Source organism: Kogia breviceps, chromosome 9, assembly GCF_026419965.1.
Source record: "Kogia breviceps isolate mKogBre1 chromosome 9, mKogBre1 haplotype 1, whole genome shotgun sequence".
NCBI lineage: Eukaryota > Metazoa > Chordata > Mammalia > Artiodactyla > Physeteridae > Kogia > Kogia breviceps.
Genome location: NC_081318.1, coordinates 23,107,607 through 23,135,334, shown reverse-complemented (window position 1 = coordinate 23,135,334; position 27,728 = coordinate 23,107,607). Strand labels below are relative to the sequence as shown.

General features: G+C 39.5%; 1 protein-coding gene across 6 annotated transcripts in view; it reads left to right on the top strand.

Moving 5' to 3' along the window:
* The window catches only part of AHCYL2 (adenosylhomocysteinase like 2), a 175,521-nt gene that overhangs the window by 93,879 nt on the left and 53,914 nt on the right, over positions 1–27,728 (top strand). The window contains exons 1-2 of one of the 6 annotated variants that reach the window (XM_059074445.2): positions 19,309–19,385; positions 19,666–19,747. The exons of 4 other annotated variants lie outside the window; for them this stretch is intronic. In XM_059074445.2, coding sequence (XP_058930428.2) covers positions 19,691–19,747 — 57 coding nt within the window. In that variant the 5' untranslated portion in view covers positions 19,309–19,385; positions 19,666–19,690. Of the gene's footprint in view, positions 1–19,308; positions 19,386–19,665; positions 19,748–27,728 lie in introns of those variants that run through there. One more of the 6 variants, XM_067042211.1, reaches the window with a different exon arrangement.

Here is a 27,728-nt window from a genome sequence, read left to right as displayed (position 1 = left end):
GTCATTGCTCTTTTTCACACTGTCAGCAGCACCTGGTCTCCTGCTTTGAAGGGATGTAAGGTAGCTTCCAGGTGAGGGGGAGACCTGTGGAACACAAACTCACATGTAGTGGTTCAGAATTGTCCAGTCTGCTGAACATACTGTTTAATTTTTACCTCCTGTGTTAGAAATGTTCCTCTTTTTACTCTTAGGAGCTAAGAGTGATCTCCTGTGTATAATTTCATAAGGGCTCAATCCTAGCCCGCTTCTAGGAGCCACCAGTATACAGAGGAGAGCAACTGGAAAGACCTTGTCCCATTTTAGATGAGTTTTTTTCATAGCTTGGCGAGGGTTTTCTTAATAATGTCCTTAAGAAGGGTTTTTGTCACTTCTGATGCTTTTTCCGTTTTGGCTGGAAAGGCCTCTGTTCAACCTTGATCCAGGTGTAATCCTCTTAAGTCTTTAGCCAAAATCTCGTTGAAGAGTATAGGGGAATTTTTAAATCCTCATGGAGTCTGACATAGCTCAGAAAATTCAAGTTTGCAGCAATACAGGAATGAATGCATCTGAAATCACATCCACAGTGGTCACCTAGTTTTACCATCATTACTCCATTTTGACTTTCAAATGAGTTTCCCTCCTCAATGTTAAAGCAGATGTCACTGTTAATGATTTCACTGCTTTTCTAGATATGGGGAAATGCAAGAATTTGAGCCCATAAAATCTTCTCCTGAAAGAATCTGTCTGAAGGCCTGTTCTGTCAGTTTTTCCCAGAGCATAGAGTGCCTCATTCCTAATCTCCATCCTGAACTCCTTTCAGAGGGTGCTGAAAGTCAGCAGCTGCAGCAGCACATGATTTAATCTTTGTAGAGGTAGATGGCAAGTGCCAGTTTCCAGTCTGCAGGGCCCCTTCATGATCATAAATTAGACCATGGTTTTGGGGCATTTCATGACCGTTTTGTCCCACAGTACTAGGAATGCTTATTCCCAGGTCCACCGAAGATTTTGCTGATAGACCACTCAATGTGCTATTACTGGACTAGGTCTTGTGAGTAGCAAAAAGTCTCTGGACCACCTCTCTTATTAGTCTCTTGTGGTCCAGGAAAATATTCCCTCTTGTTGCTTCTTCCCATATCTAGAGTTACACTATTACAATCATTGATCTTATATGGAACTATATATCATCATTTTCTCAGAGGCCCAGTCACACATTGGTAATGTAAGAAACAAAAATTTTGTAAAACAGGCAAAATACAACTAAAATAGCTAGCAGTATTAGTAAAGTCATAAGTAAGAAGCCAAGAACTTCCATTAGGTGTGGCCCAGTATGTCCAGGTTGTCTGACTTCGTGTGTTCTGTACCAGTCCTTATCTTTAAGGGAAATTATATGTTGGTACTGTCCATAAGGCACCCAGCTTAATTTCCTAATGTTACTAGATTGATTATCCTTAATATGATTTAATTGTTCTCAATATAGAGGGACATTTAAATTACCATAGTTTGGTGTTAACTACACAAATCCATCCCATAATTGTGGGAGGTTTTATTCCTTGGCTGAAATTTTGCATGTTGCTCTGAACTTGAGTAATAGAGGAAAATTCATATTTATGGCCAGGGTCAGAGCAGGCATTATTAATTGGCCGGGTGAGGGGATTCCATCTAGTAATATCAATAGTGGCCTGAACATGACTATAATTTTTCTTTAAAAATAAATTTCCTGGGACTTCCCTGGTGGTGCAGTGGTTAAGAATCCGCCTGCCAACACAAGGGACACGGGTTCAATCCCTGGTCTGGAAAGATCCCATATGTGGCGGAGCAACTAAGCCTGGGTGCCACAACTATTGAGCCTGCACTCTAGAGCCCATGAGCCACAACTACTGAGCCGGCATGCCACATCTACTGAAGCCTGTGTACCTAGAGCCTGTGCTCCGCAACAAGAGAAGCCCCTGCAATGAGAAGCCCGTGCACTACAACGAAGAGTAGCCCCTGCTCACCGCAACTAGAGAAAGCCCGCGTGCAGCAATGAAGACCCAATGCAGCCAAAAATAAAATTTAATTAATTAATTAATTTTTAAAAGGAAACAAAAATAAACAAATTTCCTAAGAGCCAACCAATTAGAGCCTTGGAGTGGAGAAATACATCCTGGTAACCCAGAAGTACTGGACACAGGTAATTGGCCACAAAATCAACAATTGGATTGATTTTTAAAACTAGCATAGGATTATGCCTATGATAGAAAAACATTTGATTCATATGCAGAGGTCCAAGAAATCAAGAAAACATTATAAATGATCATATGAGTCAGGTCAAGAATCTTGGGCAAGCTGTCTACTCCTGATGTCGTCTTCTAGCCCTGGTATGAGTGTAGTTTCTCCTCTGTTTGAGCATTGTTTTAAGGTGATTTTGAGGTCAGCTGTCCTCTCTATAGGCCAGTCCAGTGCAGGGACCAAGCAGGGCCCTTTGTGAGTGGATATTAATCTAAGAGTCAATTCCTTTCAGTTTCACTGTGCATGAGCTAGTTAAGAATACCTGATAAAGGGTCCTTTCGTCCAGGTTGGAGATAGTTCTTTAAATTATGTCTTTTCCAGTACGCATAATCCCCTGATTGCAGGTCTTGGGGCATCTGATCTTCATCCAAAGATAGATTACTGAGATAAGCTGCAGTAACAAACTTAGAAAGTGTCCTTTAATAATTCAATTAAAGTCTACATTAATATAACATAACAGCAAGGAACTATCTGGGAGGTGAGTCTTAGTAAATACAGACCTCCATTATCAAAACTGGGATTTAACATTCATTGAAACATCTTTTTCTCTCTAAAATTACCCTCATTTCTACCAAATATAACCAAATTAAGACTAATTTGTTTGCAAAATAAGTCTAGTCTCAAACACTTGGCCTGATTTACATCAGTGGTCCCTGGCCTTTTTGGCACCAGGGACCGGTTTCATGGAAGATGATTTTTCCATGGACCAGGCAGGCAGGGGGATGGTTTCAGGATAACTCAGGCACATTACATTTATTGTGCACTTTATTTCTATTATTATTACATTATAATATATAATGAAATAATTACACAACTCACCATAATGCTGACAGGCGGAGCTCAGGTGGTAAGGTGAGCGATGGGGAGAGGCTGTAAATACAGATGGAGCTTTGCTCGCTTGCCTTCTGCTGTGCAGCCCAGTTCCTAACAGGCCACGGACCAGTACCTGTCTGTGGCCCAGGGGTTGGGGACCCCTGCTTTACATGATCTACTTAATGCCACTTATTTTTGTGCTTTTTCTTGGTAATTTCACTGTTTAAAATGTCCCCCAAATGTAGTGCTAAAGTGCAGTCTAGTGTTCCTAAGCACAAAAAAGGCTGTGATGTGTTTTATAGAGAAAAATGTGCATTAGATAAGCTTCATGAAGCCATGGTTATAGTGCTGTTGGCTGTGAGTTCAGTGTTAATGAATCAACAACATATGTTAAGTAAGGTGTCTTTAAACAGAAACATATAAAACAAGGTTATCTGTTGATCATTTGACAAAAATGTGATCAGAGATTCATAGGAGCCTAACCCTGTATTTACCATAGGACCAATGCTTCAGTGTTGGCTAATTCAGTGTTTGTCGTGACTTTATTAGACTATAACTACCGTGAATAGTGAGAATCTACTGTATTTTATATATTCTTTCCTTCAATGACATTAAAGTATCTTACAGACATTAGCTCAGTCATCAACACAACTTTCAAAAACTAGCTGCTAGACAGTAACTTATTTGTTATATGGAGGATGGTCGGGGGCAATCCACATAGTAGGTTTTCTTTAATGTTCAGATTCTAGGACAATTTTTTCTTCTTATAAGGAATCTCTTAAATATATTATATCCTGACCTTGGATGTAAAAAGATCTGTTTCCTAATCATAATCATGCTTGATTGATTTTGCTTTGAAACTCATCAGAATATTCCCTATTTGGCTTTCATGGGAAAAAGTGAAAAGACAAAATAATTTTGGAAAGCAATTAGAACTTTTTGGCAGTAAATTGTCAGGTAGGGAAAAATAATCATAGTGGTTATTATCACAAACATAAAAGCGGTAATGTTGTAAGTTGCTGAGTGCGTAGAATTTGAATGTACTATGTTGAACATGGCTTCTCATATACATATATATTATAGGCACATCTCTCTCCTTCAACTCTGGATTCAGATCTTTGTCTACATCTTGCTAGTTCTTCCTTTATGTAATTTCTCAAATTTTTCCTTTCTTTTTCATTCATGTAATAGTAATCTGGAAATACAGACTTTAACCATCTTCAAGTTGCTCTCATTTCTTTCAGCCACATTCTCCCTTGAATGCATCTTACTGTAGCATATTTTTATCATATCATTCTGCAGAGACATTACTGCCTTACTTAGAAACTTTCAGTGGCTGCTAGTTCTCTGTTTTGTTTTTTTTTAAATTTTCCAAATGTAGATTTTCAGTGGATTTATTTATCTATTTTGATAAATTTATTTCCTTTTTTTTCGCTGTGTTGGGTCTGTGGCTGTACACGGGCTTTCTCTACTTGTGGCGCTTCTCATTGCATTGGCTTCTCTTATTGCGGAGCATGGGCTCTAGGTGCACAGGCTGCAGTAGCTGTGGCTCACGGGCTCTAGAGCGCAGGCTCAGTAGTTGTGGCGACGGGCCTAGTTGCTCCGCGGCATGTGGGATCTTCCCGGACCAGGGCTCAAACCTGTGTCCCCTGCATTGGCAGGCAGACTCAACCACTGCGCCACCAGGGAAGCCTTATTTATGTATTTTAAAATATTTATTTATTTTATTTATTTGTCTTTCTTATTTATTTTGTTTTGGCTGCAGCACACGGGATCTTTGTTGAGGCAGGCGGGATCTTTCTAGTCACAGCGTGCAGTCTGCTCGGGTTTCTCTGTAGTTGCGGTGTGGCACATGGGCTTCTCTCTAGTTGTGGCATATGGGTTTTCTCTCTCTAGTTGTGGCATGCAGGCTCCAGGGTACATGGGCTCTGTAGTTTGTGGCACCTGGGCTCTCTCGTTGAGGCGCACGAGCTCAGTTGCCTCGTGGCGTGTGGGATCTTAGTTCCCTGACCAGGGATCGAACCCACATCCCCTACGTTGAAGGTGGATTCTTTACCACTGGACCACCAGGGAAGTCCCAAGTTGTCTGTTTTTAAATTACTATAAACCAATTGTCTCTTAATGCTTTTCAGTTCTCCGACAGCTGTTCCTCCCCACCTACCTTTTTATTTTTTTTTTTTTTTAAATTTTGGCCTTGCTGTGCAGATTGCGGGATCTTAGTTCCCCAAACCCGTGCCATGGAAGTGAAAGCACGGAATCCAAACCACTAGACCACCAGGGAACTACTCCCCCAACACCTCCCTTAATTGATGTTATGTCATGACTCATTGTTGGGGGGCAGGAACCTTTTAGATGTGAATTCCCTCATCTTATTACCATCATCTGTAAATTTGCTACATCAATTCTTCTTTTTTCTTTCTATAACAGAGGAAGAAGTACTTGTGTCCTGGATCCCATTCTCTCTTTTCTTCTGAGACTTTTCTTCTTGATTTACCCCTAAGGTTGTTAAACTTGGCAAAAACAACAACACATTGCACAGTTAAAGTTGAAATTCAGATAACCACAAATAGTTTTTAGTATAAGCATGTCCCATGCAATACTTGGGACACATTTATGCTGAAAAATTATTTGTTGTTTATCTGAAATTCAAATATAACTGGATGTCCTGAATTTTATCTGGCAACCCTTTTTACCCCTCTCTTTACTTTATTTACACTTCTAAATGCACACATTCATACACACACACAGACGCACACATTTTTTTATCCTCCCCCTCTGTTGGGCCATTCCTTCCAGAGTTCAGTCAAGCTTTAGTAAACATCTTGTGAACTAAAGCACACACCGACACACACACAAAACTTCCTTTGACTTGTAATCCCTCTTTAGTTATTAACATATCTCTGCTTCACAGCCCAGTTTTTCAAAAGACTTGTCTATTCAAACCATCTCTCCTTTTTTTTTTTTTTTTTTTTGTGGTACGCTGGCCTCTCACTGTTGTGGCCTCTCCCGTTGCGGAGCACAGGCTCAGCGGCCCAGCGGCATGTGGGATCTTCCCGGACTGGGGCACGAACCCGTGTCCCCTACATCGGCAGGCGGAGTCTTAACCACTGTGCCACCAGGGAAGCTCCACCTCTCCTTAACCTCCCAGTCATTCTTCAGTTTTCCCTAATCCTGCTTTCACCTCCATTACTCCCTCAAGTCATCAAAACCTCCATGTTGCCAAGTCCTACAAACTATTTTCAGCTGTCATCTTATTAAACTTCTCAGCAGGTATTTGAAATACCTGATCATACTTTCCTTCTTCAAAGAATCTCCTTTCTTGATTTCAGTGACACCATTCTCTTTGGATTTTTCCTCTTCCTTTTCTGGTGGCTGCTTCTTAAATTTCAGTTGCTGGCTTTTCGTCTTCTATCCTGTGTGGTAGATTGTGGATCAGGGCTTAGACTTGAATTCTGTTTGTTTGTTTGCTTTTTTCTCCTCTCTAGGCAAATTTTATCCATTCCCATGGTTTTATATATCTGTCTATACATGGGATTTAAATTATAGAAATGGATGAAATCATAACTCCCAATTTTATATTTCCAGCCTAGGCTTTCCTCTGAGCTCCAGACTCTGTATTCAAGCTTAACATGGCCAAAATTGAAGTCTTGATATTCTTCCCACATCTATTTTTCCCCTATTCTTCCGCATTTTAACAATGGCATCCCTATTTAACCAGTTGCTTGAGCCAGAAACCTGTCGGTTATTCTTGACATCTTCCTTGCCCTTCACATTGTCTGTTACCAAGTCCAGCCGAGTCAACCACCAACCTATATGTCTTAAATCCATTCACTGCTGTCATTATCATCCAGGCTACCATCATCTTTCATATGTTTTAATGACCTTCTAACTATTCTTCTCATTTCCATTCATGTTCATTTAGTTTTTCTCTTTTTACACAGCCATGGTGATCTTTTAAAAACATAAAGCCCTAGTAGCCTCCTATCATTCTTAGAATAAAATTAAAACTTTTCTGTGACCTGTAAACCCTACGTCGTCAGTCAGTCCCTGCCTACCTCTCCAGTCACATCTTAACACTCTTTCTCATTGACAGTATTCTTATACAAAATAAGGATTTGGTAAAAATGGAATCTTATTCCCAAGCACTTTTAAAAATGTTAATTATTGTAATGTGCAGAATTTTAAAAGTTATGAAAATATTGCTAGCCAAACTGAGCATTCATGGGTAGTTAGTAGAAAATGAGATATTTAAGACCAAACAGCTAATCTCCCCCTCTCCCCCTTAAAATTTCAGAGCCTTCAAGTATTAATTTTCTATGGCTTAAATATAACACTAATGTATTAAATTATAATTCTAGAAGTCAGAAGTCCAAAGTGGGTCTCAGTGGACTAAAATCAAAATGTCAACAGGGCTATATTCCATCTAGAGGCTCTAGAGGAGAATCTACTTCCTTGCGTTTTCCAGCTTCTAGAAGCAGCCAGGATTCCTTGGCTTGTGGCCCCTTCCTCCATTCTCAAAGCCAGCATTATAGCATCTTTAAATATCTCTCTGGCTCTCATTCTTCTGCCTCCCTCTTCCAAGTATAAGGAACCTTTTGATTATATTGGGCCCACTTGGATAATTCAGGATAATCTCCCTATCTCAAGGTCAACCAGTTAGCAACCTTAATTCCATCTGCAGCCTCACCCATGCTATGTATTCACAGGCTTTGGAGATTAGGATGTGGACATCTTGGGGGGGGCATTATTCTGTCTACCACACATTTCTTTTCTTTATTTCTATTTTTATAAGAGTAATACATCTTCATTCCAGAAAAATTAGAAAATGAGCAGCAATTCAGGAGCCATTTAGGCCCTGTTGATCTCTTAATGGAAACAGAGCCACTTGGTTCATGTTAAGAAGATAGGGTCTCCAAACACTTAAGGCACTTAAAACACCCCACAAACCTATTAAAAGTCACAAACAAAAATATATCACCTTCCAAATAAAATCAATGGGGAAAAGGAGTACTGTAAGACTTTGGATAAGTAATATTTCTAGTTCTTTATTTCTTTATCCTTAAAATAAGGAACTTGAATTAGCTGATCTTTAAAGTTGTTTAAACTTTATTACTATATAAAGTTGATATCTCCATTCTATTAAAAAGTAACCAAAAGAGATGAGCTGATAACATCACAAGAAAAGATATCTGTAACTATGTGGGGTGATAGGTGTTAACTAAACTTACAATGGCAATCACTTTGCAGTATATACATATATTGAAACATTATGTTGGGACTTCCCTGGTGGCACAGTGGTTAAGAATCTGCCTGCCAATGCAGGGGACATGGGTTCGAGCCCTGGTCTGGGAAGATCCCACATGCCGTGGAGCAGCTAAGCCTGGGCACCACAACTACTGAGCCTGTGCTCTAGAGCCTGCAAGCCTCAACTACTGAGCCCACCTGCCACAACTACTGAAGCCTGTGCGCCTAGAGCCCATGCTCTGCAACAAGAGAAGCCACTGCAATAAGAAGCCCGAGCACCGCAAGGAAGGGTAGCCCCTGCTCACCACAACTAGAGAAAGCCCGCGCGCAGCAACAAAGACCCAACGTAGCCAAAAATAAGTAAATGAAAATTAATTAATTAAAAAAATTTTTAAACCCCCAAAACAAAATAAAACATTATGTTGTACACCTTATACTAATACAATATTATATGTCAATTATATCTCAGTAAAACTGGGGTTGGGACTAAAAATTTAATCAGAAAAGATGAGCAGATGTTTTGTTTTGTTTAAAATCCAATTAATGCATAGCTTTATTTCAGGATTCAGTCAACTACTATTGCCAAAGTCATGAAAGACTGAGGAATTATCATAGATTGGAGGAGACTAAGGAGAAATGACAAATGAATGTAATGTGGGATCCTGGGTTGGGTCCTAGAACTAAAAAAGGACATTTGGAGAAACTTTTGAAATCCAAATAAAGTCTGTAATTTAGTTAATAGGATTGTACCAACATTAATTTATTAGTTTTGATAATTACCCAGATTTTCCAAGTTGTTAACATTAGAGGATCTTGGGTGAAGTGTATATGGGAGCTCTCTGCACTATTTTTACAAATTTCTTTCTAAGTCTATAATTATTTCAAAACAAAAATTAAAAAAAAAAGAAAACAGTAAGAGTGGAAACCACAGAGTGAAAGATGTTTGCAAAAGACTCATAATCAGAATTGTAAATGACTTAAACAGATTAATGAGGGAAAGACTGACAACCTTAAAGAAAAATAGGCAGAATACTTGAAAGGCCACTTCACATAAGAGGATATCCAAATGGCCAATATGCATAAAAATATTCTTGGCAGTGCACAAGAGTTCCAGCTTCTCCAAGTTGGAACCCTTGTGCGCTGCTGATGGAATGTAAAATGGTGTGGCTTCTGTAGAAAATAGTATGGTAGATACTAAAAAAATTAAACAGGGGACTTAACCACTTGCAGTGGTTAAGAATCTGCCTTCCAATGCAGCGGATGTAGGTTCGATCCCTGGTTGGGGAACTAAGATCCCATATACCACAAGGCAACTAAGCCCACACACCACAACTACTGAGCTCAAGCACTCTGGAGCCCACGCGCCACAACGAGAGAGAAGCCCAAGTGCCACAACAAAGAGCAAAGAAAGATCCTGCATGCCGCAACGAAGATCCTGTGTGCCACAATGAAGACCAGATGCAGCCAAATTAATTAATTAATTAATTAATTAAATTAAAAATTAAACAGAAATTACCATATGATCCATCAATTCCACTTCTGGGTATATGCCCAAAAGAATTGAAAGTAGGGCCTCGAACAGATATTTGTACACCTATGTTTGTAGCAGCACTATTCACAATAACCAAAAGGTGGAAACAACCCAAATGTCCATTGATGGATGAATAATAATAAACAAAATGTACTGTATACTCACAATGGAATATTATTGATCCCTAAAAAGGAATGAAATTCTGATACATATAATATGGATAGACCTTAAAAACATACTAAGTGAAATAAACCAGACAAAAGGACAAATATTGTATGATTCCACTTATATGAAGTACCTAGTCAAATTCAAAGAGAAAGAAAGTAGAATAGTGGTTACCAGGGGCTGGGGGAGAAAGGGAATGAGGAGTTATTGTTTAATGGGTATAGAATTTCAGTTTGGGATAATGAAAGAATCCCAGGGATGGATGGTTGCACAACAATGCAATTATTGCCACTGAATTGTATACTTTAAAATGGCAAATCTTATATTTTTTCACACACACACACACACACATACACACGCACACAAACACACAAAATGTTACAGGCCAATATTCCTGATCAACATAGATGCAAAAATCCTCAACAACCTCAACAAAATATTAGCAAGCCAAATTTAACAATACATAAAAAGGATCATATACCATGATCAGGTGGGATTTATTCCAGAGAGGCAAGGATGGTTCAGTATCTGCAAATCAATCAATGTGATTAACAAAATGAAGGCTAAATATGCGATCATCTAAGTAGATGCAGAAAAAGCATTTGGCAAGATTCAACATCCATTCATGGTAAAAAAAAAATCTCAACGAAGTGGCTATAGTGGAAATGTACCTCTACAAAATAAAGGTCATAAAAAAATGTGCTCAGGTTGCAGTCATGATGGTAGTGGTGGTGGTGAGATGCAGATTAAAATCACAATGTGACACCATTACCTGGAATGCCTAAAATGTAAAAAGACCAACAATACTAAGCACTAGCAAGGATATGAAGCAACTGGAAAACTGATATCCTGCTGGTAGGCGTATAAAACGGTACCAACACTTTGGAAAATTGCTTGACATTATCTACCTAGCCGAACATATGCATACCCTATAACCCAGCAATTCTACTCTTAGAGTAGAATATCCTATATAAGTAGGATATAAGTACCTATATCCTACAGAAATATTTTCATATGGGTACCACATGACATACACAAGAACATACATAGCAACATTATTATTTAAGGCCCCCAAACTGAAAACAACTTTCAACAGGAGAATGGATTCAATAAATTATGAATAGTCATGCAATGGGGTACTTTCAGGCAATTCAGATAAATGAACCTACTGCTAAATCAACGAACTTGGATAACTCTTAGAAACATTGAGCAGGAAAAAAAACAGGCTCTTAAAAATGCATCTTTTATGGTCTTTATATCAGGTTTAAATATAGGCAAAATTGATAAGTAGTGATAGGAATCAGAGATTACCTTTAAGGAGGGGTGAAGGTAATGACTGAGAGGGGACATGAGGGAAGACTCGAGGGTGCTGATAAAGTTCTATTTCCTTATCCGGGTAGTGGTTACATAGGTGTGTTGACTTTTGAAATTTTATCAGACTGTGAATTTCTGACTTATTTACTTTTTCTGTAGATACGTTATGCCTCAATTTAAAGTTTATTATAAAAAATAATGTAGTGAGAAGTCTACATTCCACATTTATTTAATGGCATTATGCTTCATTATTTCATCCTGCATCCTGCCTACCCTTCCCCTACTTCCTACTCTGTGATTAAATTGAGGGCCCTGCATGCAAATCCTTGTCCGCTCTTACTCTGGTTGTTTTCATGTTTAAGAAGAAGCTTTCAAGTTTAAGCTTGATCTCTTTTTGAGGACAGTTTTAGCTAGAGGTGCAACTATGCAGCAAACTGAACCCTGACCTAAGTGGAGCTCTATTAGCTGTGTCAGGGAGATTGAGGATTCAAGTCCAAACTCCACTCCCAGATTCTAGAGGACTTAACAGGGAGTGGGAAAGGTGGCTTGGTGCCTGCTTTAGTGTATTGTAGTCTCTGTATTGCTTAATTGTAACAGTGACTGGATTAGTCAGTGGCAAGGAGGTACATTTAGGGATACTAGGCATAATTTTGTTATGATACAGTTTCTTTTTATGGTTTTGTCAATACTTACTCATACCTGAGTCCCTTTTCTTTCTTTTTACCCTTCAGGTGCCTGTGGCATATTTTATTCATTTGGGGCTTTACTCTGAGCTAGCTATTCTTTGATTAAGTCATTTTTTAAAAATTCAGTACATATTCATTGGTTGTTTGCTATGTGCTTGGAATACAGGAATGAGACACATAATATCTGCCCTCAAATTTCTTGCAGTTCTGGTGTGTAAACAGATAAATGTTCAATTATACTATTGGCACTGATATGTGCTATATTCAGTAAATCATAGAATTTATTCTTTTTTTTTTTTTTTTTTGGCCTCCCCATGTGGCTTGTGTGATCTTAGTTCCCCGACCAGGGATTGAACCCCGGCCCTCAGCAGTGAGAGCGCAGAGTCCTAACCCCTGGACTGCCAGGGAACTCCCTAGAATTGATTCTTAACCTAGACCTGGAGCTGGAAATATGTACTGAAGGAAGTTAGAGTATATGTGTTCCGAGTGGGGATCTGGGGGAATTCAGAGAGCTGAGTGAGGCTCGGGAGATACACGGAGGCTGTCATGAAGGGTCTTGTGTGTCATGCTGAGGAGTTTGGATTTTATTTCGAAGACAGTGGGGAGCTATTGAGGCATTATGAACAAGAAAGTGATGTGTAAAATAATTGTGCTGATGAGAATCACATATAAATAAGTTAATTTAGCGAACCGAGGTAGTTTATTACAGGGATGGAGTTACCTAGGCCCTGTTAAAGTGTAGTCTCAGCAGTATTGCCATCATCAGAGCTGTTAAAAATGTAGAATCTTGGGACCTATTCCAGACTTACTAAATCAGAATCAGAATTTTAACAAGATCTCCAAATAATTTGTAGACACATTCAAGTTTAAGAAGCACTGATTTAGATGGATAGGATGATGGTCAGGCTTTAGACAGCTGGTGTGAAGACGATAGGACAGATTGCAAGAGATAATGCAGAGAACATATGCTTCCTTCTATTTGGAATACTCTTCTCATTCCCCCTCCCCACCAAATGCACACCAGGTACCCCCTACTCATCCATTACCTTTCAGCTTAAATGGAGCTTCTCTGATGTGACACTCCCAGTACACATGATTGGTACCCTTGCCATATACTCCCATAGCAGCCTGTACTTACCTTATCATTTTTCACACTTTATTTTTAGTAATTATTGAATTTCCTCTCTCTCTCCTGCACCATGAATGCAGGGACTGTCTTTCTATGCTTCCTGGCACATGATAGGCACCCAATAAATATTTGTGGTTCAATTGAATGAATTCACCATGTATAAGAAGAAAAGATGAATTTGGGTGTGTTGGGGGATGTACATGTTATATTTATTAATAATACTAGTAAATTTTAAATAGCACTGATAAGTTGCAGGCACTGTTCTAAGCCCTTTATATATGTTAATTTATTTCATCTTCTCAGCAATCCTATAAGGTAGATATTCTTAATGTACCCATTTTAAAGATGAGAAAACTGAGGCACAAGGAGGATAAGTAATTTGTCTAAGATTACACAGTTGGTAAGTGATGAATCAAGATTCAAAACCGTTTGGTACTACTCTGCTATGTCTAGTTTTGGACAAAATAGTTCCCTGGCACTGTGCTAAGTGCTTTCTATGTATTATATGTATTTTTTAATCTTTATAACATCAATCTGAGGAGGGTTTTATTATCCTGTTTTACAGATGAGGAAGCAAAGGCTCAAAAAAGTTATATAGGTTACCAAAAGATACACAGCTAGTAAGTAATGGAGCTAGCCTTAAACCCAAACCTATCCAACTCTTAAAGCCTGTAGTCTTTACCAGTAATGATTATGCCTCCATGTGGAATATAAAATACTTGTGGGATGTGAGTCTTAAGATCACTGAGGAACTGAGAGATAGGATGCCAAACATTTAAGTTGGTGGGCGGGGGGGCGGTAGTAGGACTTAACTCCAGCTCGGGTAGCATGGGCATTTCAAGTTTGAAGGGGCAAAGGAGATTTAAAGTCTAGCAATTTCAGCAAACCTCATAATTGACCAGATGGAACTCTGAACTCTGCTGGTTGGAAACCTTAGCCTCTACAATAAGCTGTAACTTGGGTGACTAAGGAGTAGTTATTGCTTTCTCTTATGGCCTCAGAGAAACAAGACGGATTGGAAATACCGAATGTCAGAACTGGAAGGAACCAGTTCTAACCTTCCACAGTGCCCTCTTACCCACCTCCCCCTTACTTTATAATAAGGAAACTGAAGAAGGGAGTACTTAGGTGACTTGCTAAAGTCTAATAAAACCATTAGGGATGGGGCTTCCCTGGTGGCGCAGTGGTTGAGAGTCTGCCTGACGATGCGGGCGACGCGGGTTCGTGCCCCGGTCCGGGAGGATTACACATGCTGCGGAGCGGCTGGGCCCGTGAGCCATGGCCGCTGAGCCTGCGCGTCTGGAGCCTGTGCTCTGCAGTGGGAGAGGCCACAGCAGTGAGAGGCCCGCGTACAGAAAAAAAAAAAATTAGGGACAAGCCAGGAATAGAGGACAGGGTCACATTCTTGTATTCTTTGCCCTGTGCCTTATGACTCTCTAGGCTCCAGATTTATTGCCTCCTGTTTAAAACTTTTCTGCCATTGTAGTTACTTCTTCATCACATTGTAATTCTTGTTCTTTTTGACTTTGGCCCCTGGAAATATTAACTTCGTGTCCTTTCCCCTCCAGCCCCAAGCATATATTCACTCCGGCAAGTCATCTGGCTTGCCCTCATTAATTTAATGATGATACTAGTATCAAATCACCACTGGTAGGAACACCACTGGCACATAGAACTTCAAGTCCCTCTTCTTCATGGAGTGAAAATGAGATTCTTTTGAGCTATTCACATACTTGGTCAATTTTTGTAAAGCTTGAAGGCTGCAGGAGCAGGTGCAGTTTGTGTATCCTTTTGAAGTTGCAAACTCCTAAATGTTCAGGGTGATTATTATAGATAATCATATGCAGGGGTCTCACTGCTGCTCCTGCTATAGGTGTATCTTCCAAGGCACATTATGGTAAAATTAAATTAGAGTGAACAACTTTATAACTAGTACTTATACCTATACCCTGTGCCTTGTGCAGTCCCACTCAGTTAATAGACCTTCAGTTCTCAACTGTAATAGCTACTGTTTTATTTTTGTTTCAGAGGCATTACAGAAAGGTATAATAAGGCTTTAGTTTTCAAATGAAGTCTATTTTAGTTAAAACCTATTCTAAAAAGTCACAGCTAAAATGACATTTAGTTTAGCTAAAGTGATATTGTTTACTTGTGCTTATTCTTTTATTCCCAACCCTGTCTTCTTTAAAAGTTATCTTCTTCCATGTTTTAGCAATACCGTGAGGGCAGTCACCTTCCATTTATTTATTTATTTACTGAAGTATAGTTGATTTACAATCAATGTTGTGTTAGTTTCTGGTGTACAGAAAAGTGATTCAGTTACACACATATATACATATCTTTTTTTTTTTTTTTTTTTTTTTTTGCGGTATGCGGGCCTCTCACTGTTGTGGCCTCTCCCGTTGCGGAGCACAGGCTCCGGACGCGCAGGCCTAGCGGCCATGGCTCACGGGCCTAGTTGCTCCGCGGCATGTGGGATCTTCCCGGACCAGGGCACGAACCCGTGTCTCCTGCATCGGCAGGCGGATTCTCAACCACTGCGCCACCAGGGAAGCCCTATACATATCTTTTTCATATTCTTTTCCATTGTGGTTTATTACAGGATATTGAATATATAGTTCCCTGTGCTATACAGCAGGACCTTGTTGTTTATCTATTTTATATATAGTAGTTTGTATCTGCTAATCCCAAACCCCTAATTTGTCCCTCCCTCTCCCCATTTATTTAATAGATTATGCAGAAAATATCAACAGGAGTACCAAGAATTTAGTATTTTGCTGATCACTGACATATTTTAAGGATTGGGCTCTACTCTAGCAGTGAAATAGTCCTTTGACCTTGATTTGTTTCTAAAAGCTTCATTATGATACAGATTGTAATAGATTACAATTGATGCAGATCAAGCAATGGAAAGCAGATTGTATATTCTTGCAGAGATAATATTATAATTAAGGATTAAAACCCTACTAAGGACTCACCACAAATAAGTCATAGCTTTGGTCAGTAGTGTATAACTAAGCCCCTAAAGGTATAAAATAGTGTTCCAAATCCTATAAAATGGAAGTAAATGTATTTAACACATTGGTTATGCAAGTTGCCCCAGAGTACTATAAGGTATATGTACAGAAATCTGACAATTTCTTAAGCTCTTACCATATGCCGGACACTACAGGCAAATCAAAGCTGGTTAAGCCCCCGAACAGCCTGAACTAATGAAGGACAGCACATATACCAGTAACTGTAATATGAGGAAAGGTGAAAATAGTGATGTGACCAAGGAACAGTATTAGAGAAAAGGGAGATTCCTTTGTTTTTTAGGTTAGATTCCATGGCAGAACAATCATTTGAGCCGAACCTCGAATAATTTGTTTTTCGTCTTTGGGGTGTTTCTCTGTTTTTTTGTTTTTGGCCATAGTGTGTGGCATGTGGGATCTTAGTTCCCCAACCAGGGATTGAACCTGTGCCCCCTGCAGTGGAAGCACAGAGTCCTAACCATTTGGACCTTCAGGGAATTCCTCGAAGCATCTGAATATGTGAAGATGATGGAAATGAAGGCAGAATGAATGCATTTCAATCTGAGAAAATGGCATGAGCAAAGGCATTGAGGTGGGAAAGGAGACGGCATAACAATGACACAAGTAGGAGCTACCATTTATTAAGTACTCAGTGTATGCAAACTTTTAAAACCCTTGCATCAATCCTGTGAGATGGCTATTATTATTTCCACTGTACAGATTAGAAAACTGGATGGTTGGAAAGGTTAATTACATGGCAGCCAGGATACAAACCCAGGTCTGTTTAACTCCAAAACCAGAGCTCTTAGATGCTCTGCTGTACAGTCTTCACATTCAGGAAATAACAGCTAATACAGCTTACCTGGGGATACAGAATATATAGAGATAAGTAGTGGAAGATCCTATTGGAAAGGATTTATAGAGGGTTTTTAGGAGGCAATGAAAATGGACAGGGAGGGAGAGATGAGATGCTTGGTGTTGGAGGGCTCAAAAATAATTGACAACTGATTGTTCTAGAAACTAGGGAAAAAGGAGAAATCAAAGATGACTGAGGTTTTTATATTTGGATGACTGAGGGAACAGTGGTACAAAAGTAAGGAGAAGAAACTATTGAAGACTGGGGGGAAAGGAAAGATGGAGCAATCATTTTGATTTTAGATATGTTGCATTTAAAGCCCAGATGAAATTCCCTGTCGGTCCAGTGGTTAGGTCTCACCGCTTTCACTGCCGCAGCCAGGGTTCAGTGCCCGGTTGGGGAACTAAGATCCTGCAAGCCGCAGCGTGGCCAAAAGAAAAAAAATGTCAAATGAAATACATCATTGGAAATTTAAGCAACAAATGTTAACTTCTCATTTTATTAAGAAGTTTGGATTAAAAGGAAGACCAGACAGAGGATGATAACTGAAGGTTGCTGAGAGCTGAAGCTTTATCGAAATTGACAATCTTATTACAGAGGGCTTTATCAAAATTGAAACCCTGACCTCAAATCTCTCCTGCATTTCATCGACCTTCTGTATCTTGCTGTCACTCAAATTGCTTCACTCCATAGCTTCTCTATGACCACAGCTTCCTTTACTTCCACCCCTGCTGTTCTCTTTTCTTATTGCATCTGATCTCTACCTGCTCTGTGGTCTCTAATCCTTTGACACCTCTGCATTCACCTGGTCCAAGAGTCCCCTACTGTTTTCAATTGCCTTTCTCTCCAGTCCGGACCTCCAGGTCAGTCATTTGAGTTCTGCCCTTTCTGGCATCTTGCAATAACACCTCTTCCCCTAGAAGTTACCTTCCTCTCCTCCATTCCATATCCAAAGGACCATTCTCTTAACCGACGAAAGCCCAAAAGGGCAATGAACCTATAATCACAATCACAATATTATGACTATCAGCTCCAGAGAAATTATCCTCTGCAATGGGAATTAACACTGTAAGAGTCCCTGGTTTTGAAGGGGACCAGAGCAGGCATATCTTGTTGGGCTTCGTTTGTGCCTGAAATCTATGGTACTCTTATTGGATAATATACTCTAGGAATTAATTAAGAAGGTAAATAGATTAGGTCACTTTTTTTCTAGTTTTGTCTTATTTCCAAATTTCTGAAGTGTATAAGGAGAAGGGAGCTGGTATGGGGACATAAGGAGGAAGCAGATTCTGAGGTCCCTTAAGGTGATAGTGTATAAGACTACTGTGTTGGCATCCTGTTTCTTTCTGAAGCCAGACCTGTGAGTGAAAAACAGCATTGGATAGGGACTTCGAGGCAGCATTAGTCTTTTTTTAAAAAATTGAAGTATAGGGAATTCTCTTGTGGTCCAGTTGTTAGGACTCCCGCTGTCACGGCTGGGGGCCCTGGTCGGGGAACTAAGATCCCACAAGCCATGCAGCACAACAACAAAAAAATAATAATTGAAGTTAGTTGATTTGCAATATTATATTAGTCTCAGGTGTACAACATAGTGATTCAGTATTTTTATAGATTATACTCAATTGAAAGTTATTTTAAAATATTGGCTATATTCCCTGTGCTGTACAGTATATCCTTGTAGACTCACAGACGTAGAGAACAAACTAGTGGTTACCAGTGGGAAAAGGGAAAGTGGGGTAGGGGATTAAGAGGCACAAACTACTATGTATAAAATAGATAGCACTAGTCTTGATTGGAAACCGTGGCTCCCCCAAACCTACCTACCTACACTGTGGTAGCTCCTGACTAGCCTCAGGGAAGCAGGTAATTTACAGTGGGCGCCTATCTTTTGGTAACTGAAGACCCTTAGACTTTCCTGTACATAGCACAGGGAGCCAGCAGAGGGAGTTGTGGTCCTAGAAGTTTCTTCAGAGCTTCTAAGTTCTGATTTTTCAAGAGATCTTCCCTGGCTCCATCCAAATCTCCTGTGCAATAAGAATTTAACTTGAGATATGCCTGAGTTTGGTGCCAGATCCCTGGTGTGAGCAGATGGGGAGCTTCCGCATAACTGTTTAAACTTGAAAGCCATAAGGAACTCTTGATCACAAGGAAACGCCTGTTTACTGTGCAGATCCAATTCAAGCAACTCTCAAGAAATGGGTGTGCCTTCTTGACCTCGATCCTTATTGATCTTGGTATCAGTACGTCCAGTGACGCATCCTCAGGGGCGGGAGAAAGTTAACAAGTGCCTTATGGTTGGGGGGGGGTGGAAAAAGAGGAAGCCTGACTGTTGCTGCAGAAAGTCCCCACGGGGGAGGTGGGGATACTGTCAGGGTAGCATTAAACAGTGAGTGCCCTGTAGGAACCTTGGGTGCCTGGGTGCCTGGGTGTAGTGCCTTGGTGTAGAACCTTGCTTCGGCTCTGATTTTGAATCAGAAGATTTGCAGCTGGCCAGTAAAGGATTTATCAGACAGTTGACTAATGATCTTGATTTTAATAGGAAGCCTCTGTGAAAGGGGATGCAGCTTCTGCTAGATATTGTGAACTTCTGAATCACTAGGTTTGGCTCTGCTTTTGGGCACTCAGAAAACCCTGGCATTTCCAAACCACTTTCCCTTTTGCTTCAGGACATAGATTACCCAAGCCTGCACTATGGAGAATGGGGACGGTAATGAGGGCACCTCAGCTTTTCACGTGCCTGAGTGGATGGTGAGTTCTTTGGTCACTTTGCTTTTCCTTCTGTTTCTTGATAATGAGGCAGTCATTTCTGACAGGTGATAGGGATTGCTGTGAAAAGTTCCTACCAAGACCCGTGGTTGGGAAAACAGTTATTACTTTATTTTCTGATTAATTCCTATGTCCTGGGTCACCCTTGCAGCTTTCTTTTCTTTTTACTTAAAAAAAATTTTTTTTTAAAAATTATGAGTGAGCTGGGAAGGTCTGAGAGCTGCCTGGCCAGAGTCAGCTTATTGCCTGGTTGTCTGGGCTGGGGTGAGCTTCTCCACTGCTGCTGGTGTACTGCATGGATTGTGTTATGCTGTGATTGCTTTGCATTCTATTTGCAAACTGATGCTTAGTTTACTTCTCATGAGGGTAAAGAAAAAGAATAGTGAGGGGGAAAAAAACAAAAACAACTTGTAGAAATGGTGCTCTCTCTCAAGCCTGAGAAGACTTAAGACATTTATCCCCTATCTGCCCATTTTTCTCCCACCAGCCAAAACAGTTCCCCAAATATTCTTTATATATGTGTTTCTAAAAGGCAGGAAATATATAGCTCTCTTTTCTAATTAATTAATTAATTAAAATTTTTGACCATGCCGCATGGCATGTGGGATCTTAGTTCCCCAACCAGGGATCGAACCCATGCCCCCTACAGTGGAAGAGTGGAGTCTTAACCACTGGACCACCAGGGAAGTCCCTATATAGCTCCCTTGGTACTATTTTTCAAAATATCTTTTTTGCCTGATATTTTTAATATAATTATAATAAGGACTTAATTTGTTGATAAGAACTAGCACATAAAACCTAATATTTTAGATCCAATTTTAACTTTTGATTTAAAAACAGCAACCATCCTTATGTTCCTGTCTGCTTTCTTCCAGGTTTAGCCTGATTTCTTATAGTCTATATACTGCTTATGTTTTTTTATATATATTATATATATATATATATATATACACACACATATATAATATATATATTAAATGTATATATTTTTCCCTGTTGAAAACTGGTTAGACTGTATACAACATATTCCAAGTTCTTTTCAGTGTTTATGGAATTATGGGCTTAGAGCAATAACCATCAGTAATGAGACTGATATATAGTAGACCTAACAAAGGCCCAACTGACTAGCCCATGTTTCAACTCCCATAACAAATATTATTTTTGTTGCGGTTATTCCTCTTGTTATTCTTAATGTTGTTCCAGAACCTTGTGCTCAGTTTTAAGACATTTGATCAAAAGAAATCCTACCCACCCACAAGCTTATTTCAAATAACGCAGTGTTTTAGAACTAATGGAAAAAATTCAGATAATAATTCTAGTTGGATTTCTAAGTTTGTTTTTGAATCTCCAGCACTCACTAATAACAAGAAGGGGGAGCAGGCATTCTGGTTTTCTTTGGGGAGGACCCACATTCAGATATTAACCTTTGGCACTTCTATAAAGGAATATTACAGAAGAATTCCGCAGAACACTGGTGTGTCAATTCAGTCAACAAAAGTGTTATAGTAACTCTTATTCTCATAAATAATACATCTTGGTGCTGTCTTATCTGCTGAGCACATCCTCTCAAGAGGAGCTCCTACTGGACTTTTACCTACTCACCTTCATTTTATTTAAGTGAACAAGATAACTGTCCTAAAGGAGTTAGTGTGACTATTGCTCAAGTGATACCACCTAAGACTTCCCAGCTTTTAAAAAACGTTCTTTAATAAAGCACAGCTCTGCTTTGTTTTCAATATGGCACCTCTTTTACTTAGAGATTTCCTGGCCCTTCTCTCTCAAAAACCAGCAAAATACCTTTGATCAGTAGTTTTTTTTTTTTTTAGAACAATGAGAAGAAGTAGGGAGGGGCTGGCCTCAATAACTCAGTTTTTTCATCTGTTATCTTTCCCTTGCCAAAGATTAACCTCTTGAGGCTTTCTTTCAGATACCACCTAAGTTGTTAAGTTCTGACCTGGTCTGCAAGTGCTTCATCAGGCTGCCACCAGTATCCACTTAGCCACCACAGTGAGCCACTGAGCACCCTCTAGTGTGTTTGTTACCTATAGATTTCCAGACTTTACCTGTGAAATGTTAGAGTGCCTTTTAATCCCCAAGAGGAAACCCTGGAGCCAGTTCCCACAGTGGGTCAAAATTTCCACTTAAGACAGCTTTAACAAATAACTCATGTTCCAGTTTACATATTAATGTAATGAATTTTCCACTGAGACTATCCTTGCCCCCAAAGGAAGTATGACAAGGCTCTCAGACCTACTTTCAGGGGGAAAATTTAGCAGAGAAGGTGCATTATAATACCTCCCTTCTTGTTGATGATCAGTAGCAAAAAGGGATGGCATACCCCTCAGAGAATAGGACTCAAGACAACAGACAGCAGTTGACAGTACTCACATCTCTGACTCCCAGCAGGAAAATAAGCCAGGACGAAGTTTGAAGAACCCGTCTTGAGAATTGACAAGGTAGACCTTCAAGTTAACATTCCATCATTCACTGGAAAACTTCTACTAGAGCCTCTGCTCCCCAGCTATTTTCATGTGAAAGATTTTCTTAGCTTTGTTGAGGCAGTTTTACTGCTAAAAGGTTGGGGAACTCATCCTTTTAAAGACTGTCTTTATTAATATATTTTCACTTCCCCTGAGAAATCTTTAGTCCCTAGTGGTAGGTGAAAATACCTCCTCTTATGTGCATGGAGATCAGCAGTAACCTTTTTTTAAGTTTCTACATCTTAATATTTCCTCCTCCCACTCAAGCTCTTTGTAGTACTTGGTACTTTTCCATAGGAAATCTAATTCACTTTCTTGAGTACCCAGCCAGCTGGTTACCTGATTTTCTTTCGGCTAGAAGTAATCCCTTTTATAGATGAAGAATTTGTTCCAGCAGCTCATTTGGCTTGGAAGGGAGAGGTGTCTCTAAGAATGCTTGAACCATATCTAGTTGGAAGTGAGACAAAAACCTTTAAGGTATCTGGTAAATGGCCGTAGAGGTAGCTTCACTATAACTCTGGGTCAGGATTGACACTTAAAGCAAAGACCCATTTGAGAAACTGATGAAAACTATGGACCCTCTCCCTAGGAAAATATACACATACACAACATTTTGCATTCTGTTTTAGAGCATCTAGCCATCCATGGACCCTAGGTGAAGAACTTTTGACCTAAAAAAATAGAAATATTAATATTTTATATTTGTGTATCATTATGTTGCTTCCAAAACCTTCTCACATACATTATTGTATTTTCTCAGCACACATTTGAGGTAGACAAAGTAGGTATTATTGTTCTATTTTACAAATGAGGATTACAGATGTTAAGTACTAGAAATGTTAAGAAATGGAGATACAAAAAAGAACCTCTGATCACCATCCTTTGTAGTACTACTTTCTGTACCTGAAAAGGAATTAATTTGTTTTTTCTTGGCGGTCTCTTCTGCAGGGTAAATAGATCTTCTGTCCTCCCCATGAGTCCTATTTTTCTTAATGCGTTAACTGTCTATACTTAGCCTTAAATTGTAGAAATCAAAATTAGACCCAGTTCTCTTTATATCCTGTGTTGTGTATAAAGAAAGGATCACCTCATTCCATTCTCTGACCTTTGAAATAACCTTTTCTTTTCTGCCTATGAATATGCCTCCAGGTCATAGCCATAGATAGGATAAAATGGTTGGTTAAGGAGAGAGTTAAGAGAGTTAGGGCAAATTGATTCATGCTTGGAGAGAGTGTTAGAGCAGTGGTTCTCAAACTGTGGTCCCCAGACCAGCAGCAGCAGCAGCAGCAACATCTGGAAACTTGTTAGAAATGCAAAATTTTGGTCCCCACCCAGATTTACTAAATCAGAAACCCTGGGGTGGGGCCTTGCAATGCATTTTTATAAGCTCACTGGGTGATTTTGATGAACCTAAAATTTGAGAACTACTTTGATAGATAAACTTGTTAAGTGGTAAGGCTTTTCCTGTCAGTCATGGTATCCTAAATTGCTTTCTGGTTGTGTTTGGCATAGAGCTGCAGCTCCCTCTGATCAGGCCTAGTGACTTCAGCCATTAGACCAAGGAGTTCCTTTTCACCTGAGTGAGGAAAATGAGGAACCAACTGAGAGTGTTCTAGGGTGAATATCCTTGGTTAGGAAGAGCAGAAGTTTAGAGACTCATAAAGCAAGCAGAAAGATATTGGTCTGTCTCATTTCATGAAATTGTGAATAAGAGATCAAGATTGTCATGGATGATGGTGAACATCAATATTTGAGTTCAGTTAATTTCCGTTTCAATTTTTGGTAGTGGCATTGGGTAAAGTGCCGGTTCAAGTGCTGTTAGATTTCAAATTCGTATATGATTTAGCCATTTCAGACTTGTAGTTTGATCAGAGCCCCAAAATTATATGCGATGATGTCCGTTCTGAAACCCAATCCAATAAGAAAGTAAATTTAAGGGGCAATTTTAAATTAAATAAATTTAAGATAAATTAAGAGGAATGACATGTATACACTGATGTGTATAAAATTGATGACTAATTTTTAAAAAAAAGAGGAATCAGGTGGGGCTGGTACACCCAGGGGAGTTTTTGGTCTTCTGATCAATATCATAAGGTTTGGTATAGTGGAAAGAGCTTCGGCTCTGGCGTAAACACAGGCTCACATTCTAGTCCCACTCACTTGCTGTGAGACCTCAGGCAAATCATTTGTTCTCTCAGTACAGTCATTTGCACTTTCCTAATTTGTCAAATGGGGAAAATTATGCCAAATTTTTAAGATTCTTATACTGATTAACAGAAGTAACATATACACAGGCCTGTGCGTAGTAGGCTCTTAATAAATATTAGTTCTCCTTCCCTTATTCTGTTCTTCCAGGGACCTTTTCTCTCAAAATGAAGATTATCCTTAAGAAAAGAATCTACCATTTTATGTTCTTTCTTGTGCTCAACAAGCACTCATTAAAAAAAAAATCATATCTGGGATTTTATAGTTAGGGAATTTAAAATGGTATAACTACAAAGAACATGAACAAATCTAAATAATTTCCAAGGCTATTATCTTAACACCATCTATATGGATGACATTGGGGGAAAATACAGAAATGATTCACAACTGAGGGCTGGTTCAGAGGGCTTGTTTTCTAATGGGGAGATCAATGTGTAACAATCTATTATGAAGACCAGAGGAAATAAGGTAGAGAGAATGAATTAAAATAGATGTGGAAGGATCTTTGACTTCTGCTGGGATCTAACTAACCTAATTTAATTGCCTGATTCCTGGTCCATGCAGCGGTGATTTTCTGTGGCATTGTTAATATGACACTTTCAAGGGTCACATTCCAATAATGAACCTCTTCTCCATTTGCTGACACATCTGTCGGCATGCAAATGTTAACATCACTAACCCCCTTTCATCTTCTATTCAAATTCAAAAATAAGTTACCTGTTCTCTCTAGGGTCAAACTCCCATATCTTGGAGATGACCAATGATAGTAAATTACTGAAAATAACAAGCAGATAAACAAATAAATTGAAATGGTCTCTGGGGAAATGCACGACGCATAATTGTCCATTAGATATATAGCCAGTAGTTTGTTCTCCTACCCTTCTCATCTGTTCCATCAGCCTTTCCAGGAGAATATGTCTCTCCAGCTCCTTTCTCCACACTGGTCACTCTGATCATGCATTAGCCCATAGCATCTTTCCATGATTAATAGGGAGTCACCTCTGTGCAAGATTTTGTTTTATATCTTCTGTGGAATATTTTTATGAATTGTAAAGTTATCAGATTATCATGGCATAAAAGTCTCTACAAACTAGCTCCTGTTTTTTCTTCAGCTACATGCCCTACTACTTCTAACTTCTTGTATACATGTACTTGGTTCTTTGTCATACTGGGCTCCTGGCAGTTCCCTGTTCCTTTTGCTCTGTGAATATTGCTCTATGTACCTAGAAGGGCCACCCTACTTCACTCATCTTGAAAATTCATTCTCCTGAGTCAAGTATCAGATTAAACTCCTCTTCTAGGAAAACTTGCCTAACATACCCTGCTGACTTTATGTCACCATGTTGTATGCTGCCACTGAATCTTTTTTTTTTTTTTTTTTTTTTTTTTTAACATCTTTATTGGAGTATAATTGTTTTACAATAGTGTGTTAGTTTTCCCTCTACAACAAACTAAATCAGTTATACATACACACATGCTCCCACATCTCCTCCCTCTTGCATCACCCTCTCTCCCACCCTCCCTATCCCACCCCCCCAGGCGGTCACACAGCACAGAGGTGATCTCCCTGTGCTATGCAGCAGCTTCCCACCAGCTATCTAATTTACATTTGATAGTGTATATATGTCCCTGCCACTCCCCCACTTCGTCACAGCCCACCCCCCCCTCCCCATATCCTCAAGTCCATGCTCGAGTAAGTCTGTGTTTTATTCCCGTCCTACCACTAACCTCTTCATGACATTTTTTTCCCTTAGGCTGCCACTGAATCTTGAACACATTTCTGTTATAAGTACAGGCTTGTATATCTTTCTGTACCTGTGACTGACTATTCCATGAACTATTTGAGGGCAGGAACTATATGTTCTACATTTTTAACTCCTGACACTCTAGGAACCCAATAAGTTTCTGATGCATAAATCAAAGAATCAGTCAGAGTCTATGCCTCCATTAAGGGAGAAAAGCTGTACACATAAAAACAAATCTTTCATTTATTTATTCATAAATATATTTAGTACCTTTCTCCCTGTGCCAAATGTTGTACTTGGCAGGAAGAATAAAAGGATGAGTAAACGTGTTGCTTGACCTGGAGGAGCTCACTCTCTCATGGAGTAGCAGACATGTGATCCCTCATTTCAGTGATGCTAAGACATTACTGATCATCACATGTGCCATTATGTTATGAACAAGCACTCATTCTAAAGGAAGAATTCAAATCACATTTCCCACCCCAATCTCTGTAACATATGGTTGAATGTAGCTTTCCTATTCACTGGGTCCCTTTCAGAAACCAGCAAATAAATAATGTGATTCTTTGCCCTTTCATTTGACTCTGCTTGATGTGCAACAAGGTCATTATGATTCTGGGGACCCCGAGGAAATAGAAAACTCCCAGTTGCACCTTCCACAAAACACGGTTTTTGAAAAAAGCAAGCAGATCACTCGACACCTAATCAGCAACAATCTTGAGATGGGACTAGAAACCGAATGTCAAAACCTGCATAAAAAGATGAACAATTAATAGTAAAGCAGTGGTCTGAGAAAGTTGATTTTCTTGGTGACAGAGCTGAAACCTGTGTTCCCAGTTTGACTAACCCAAGGACACAGAGTGTAGGTTAGGGGCTGCCTGAGCACTTGGCTCCCTTTTTTTTTTTTTCCTTACCATCTTTATAAATTCCCTCATTGTTTTAGTGGCTCTGTAGTTAATTTTTTTCTAATGATACTAGGTTAACTAAAGTCATCTGACACGGAAAAGGAGGAGGTAAGGTTAAAAAGGAAGCTAATTAGCAAGTTAATTATAGCAGGTAAAAAAGTGCACCGGTTATATAAATAAGCTATTGTTATGCACATGCAAGTTGGGCCTTGTCAAGGGACTTGTTAAGATTTAGAGCTCAGAGGATCCGTGTAATTAGGTGTTTAGGGAAAAAATAATAATAATAAAAGCAAAACAGCCACCAGAATTAGGAATGGCTGATGAGCCACTAACAGAAATGCCTTATTAAATTGGGCTCTACTGCTGGAGGGGTCATTGGAGTGCTTCAGGGTTTCCAGGGAAGGCACCACCACCAAAACAACGAAAAGAAAAGCTAGCTGGAACCAGAGCCAACAGAATTGCTGATGAGGAAAGTTTAAAGGCCTAGGCACAAGGGCCCCCGGACTGGAAAGGTGGCAGTAGGGCTGGTGATGTCACTATGCTGAGCAACAAGAAGAAATACATTGTCAATGGCAACTCTGGGATTAAAGCCCAGGTGAGGCTAAGCTCTTATTTACCAGTCTTGCTG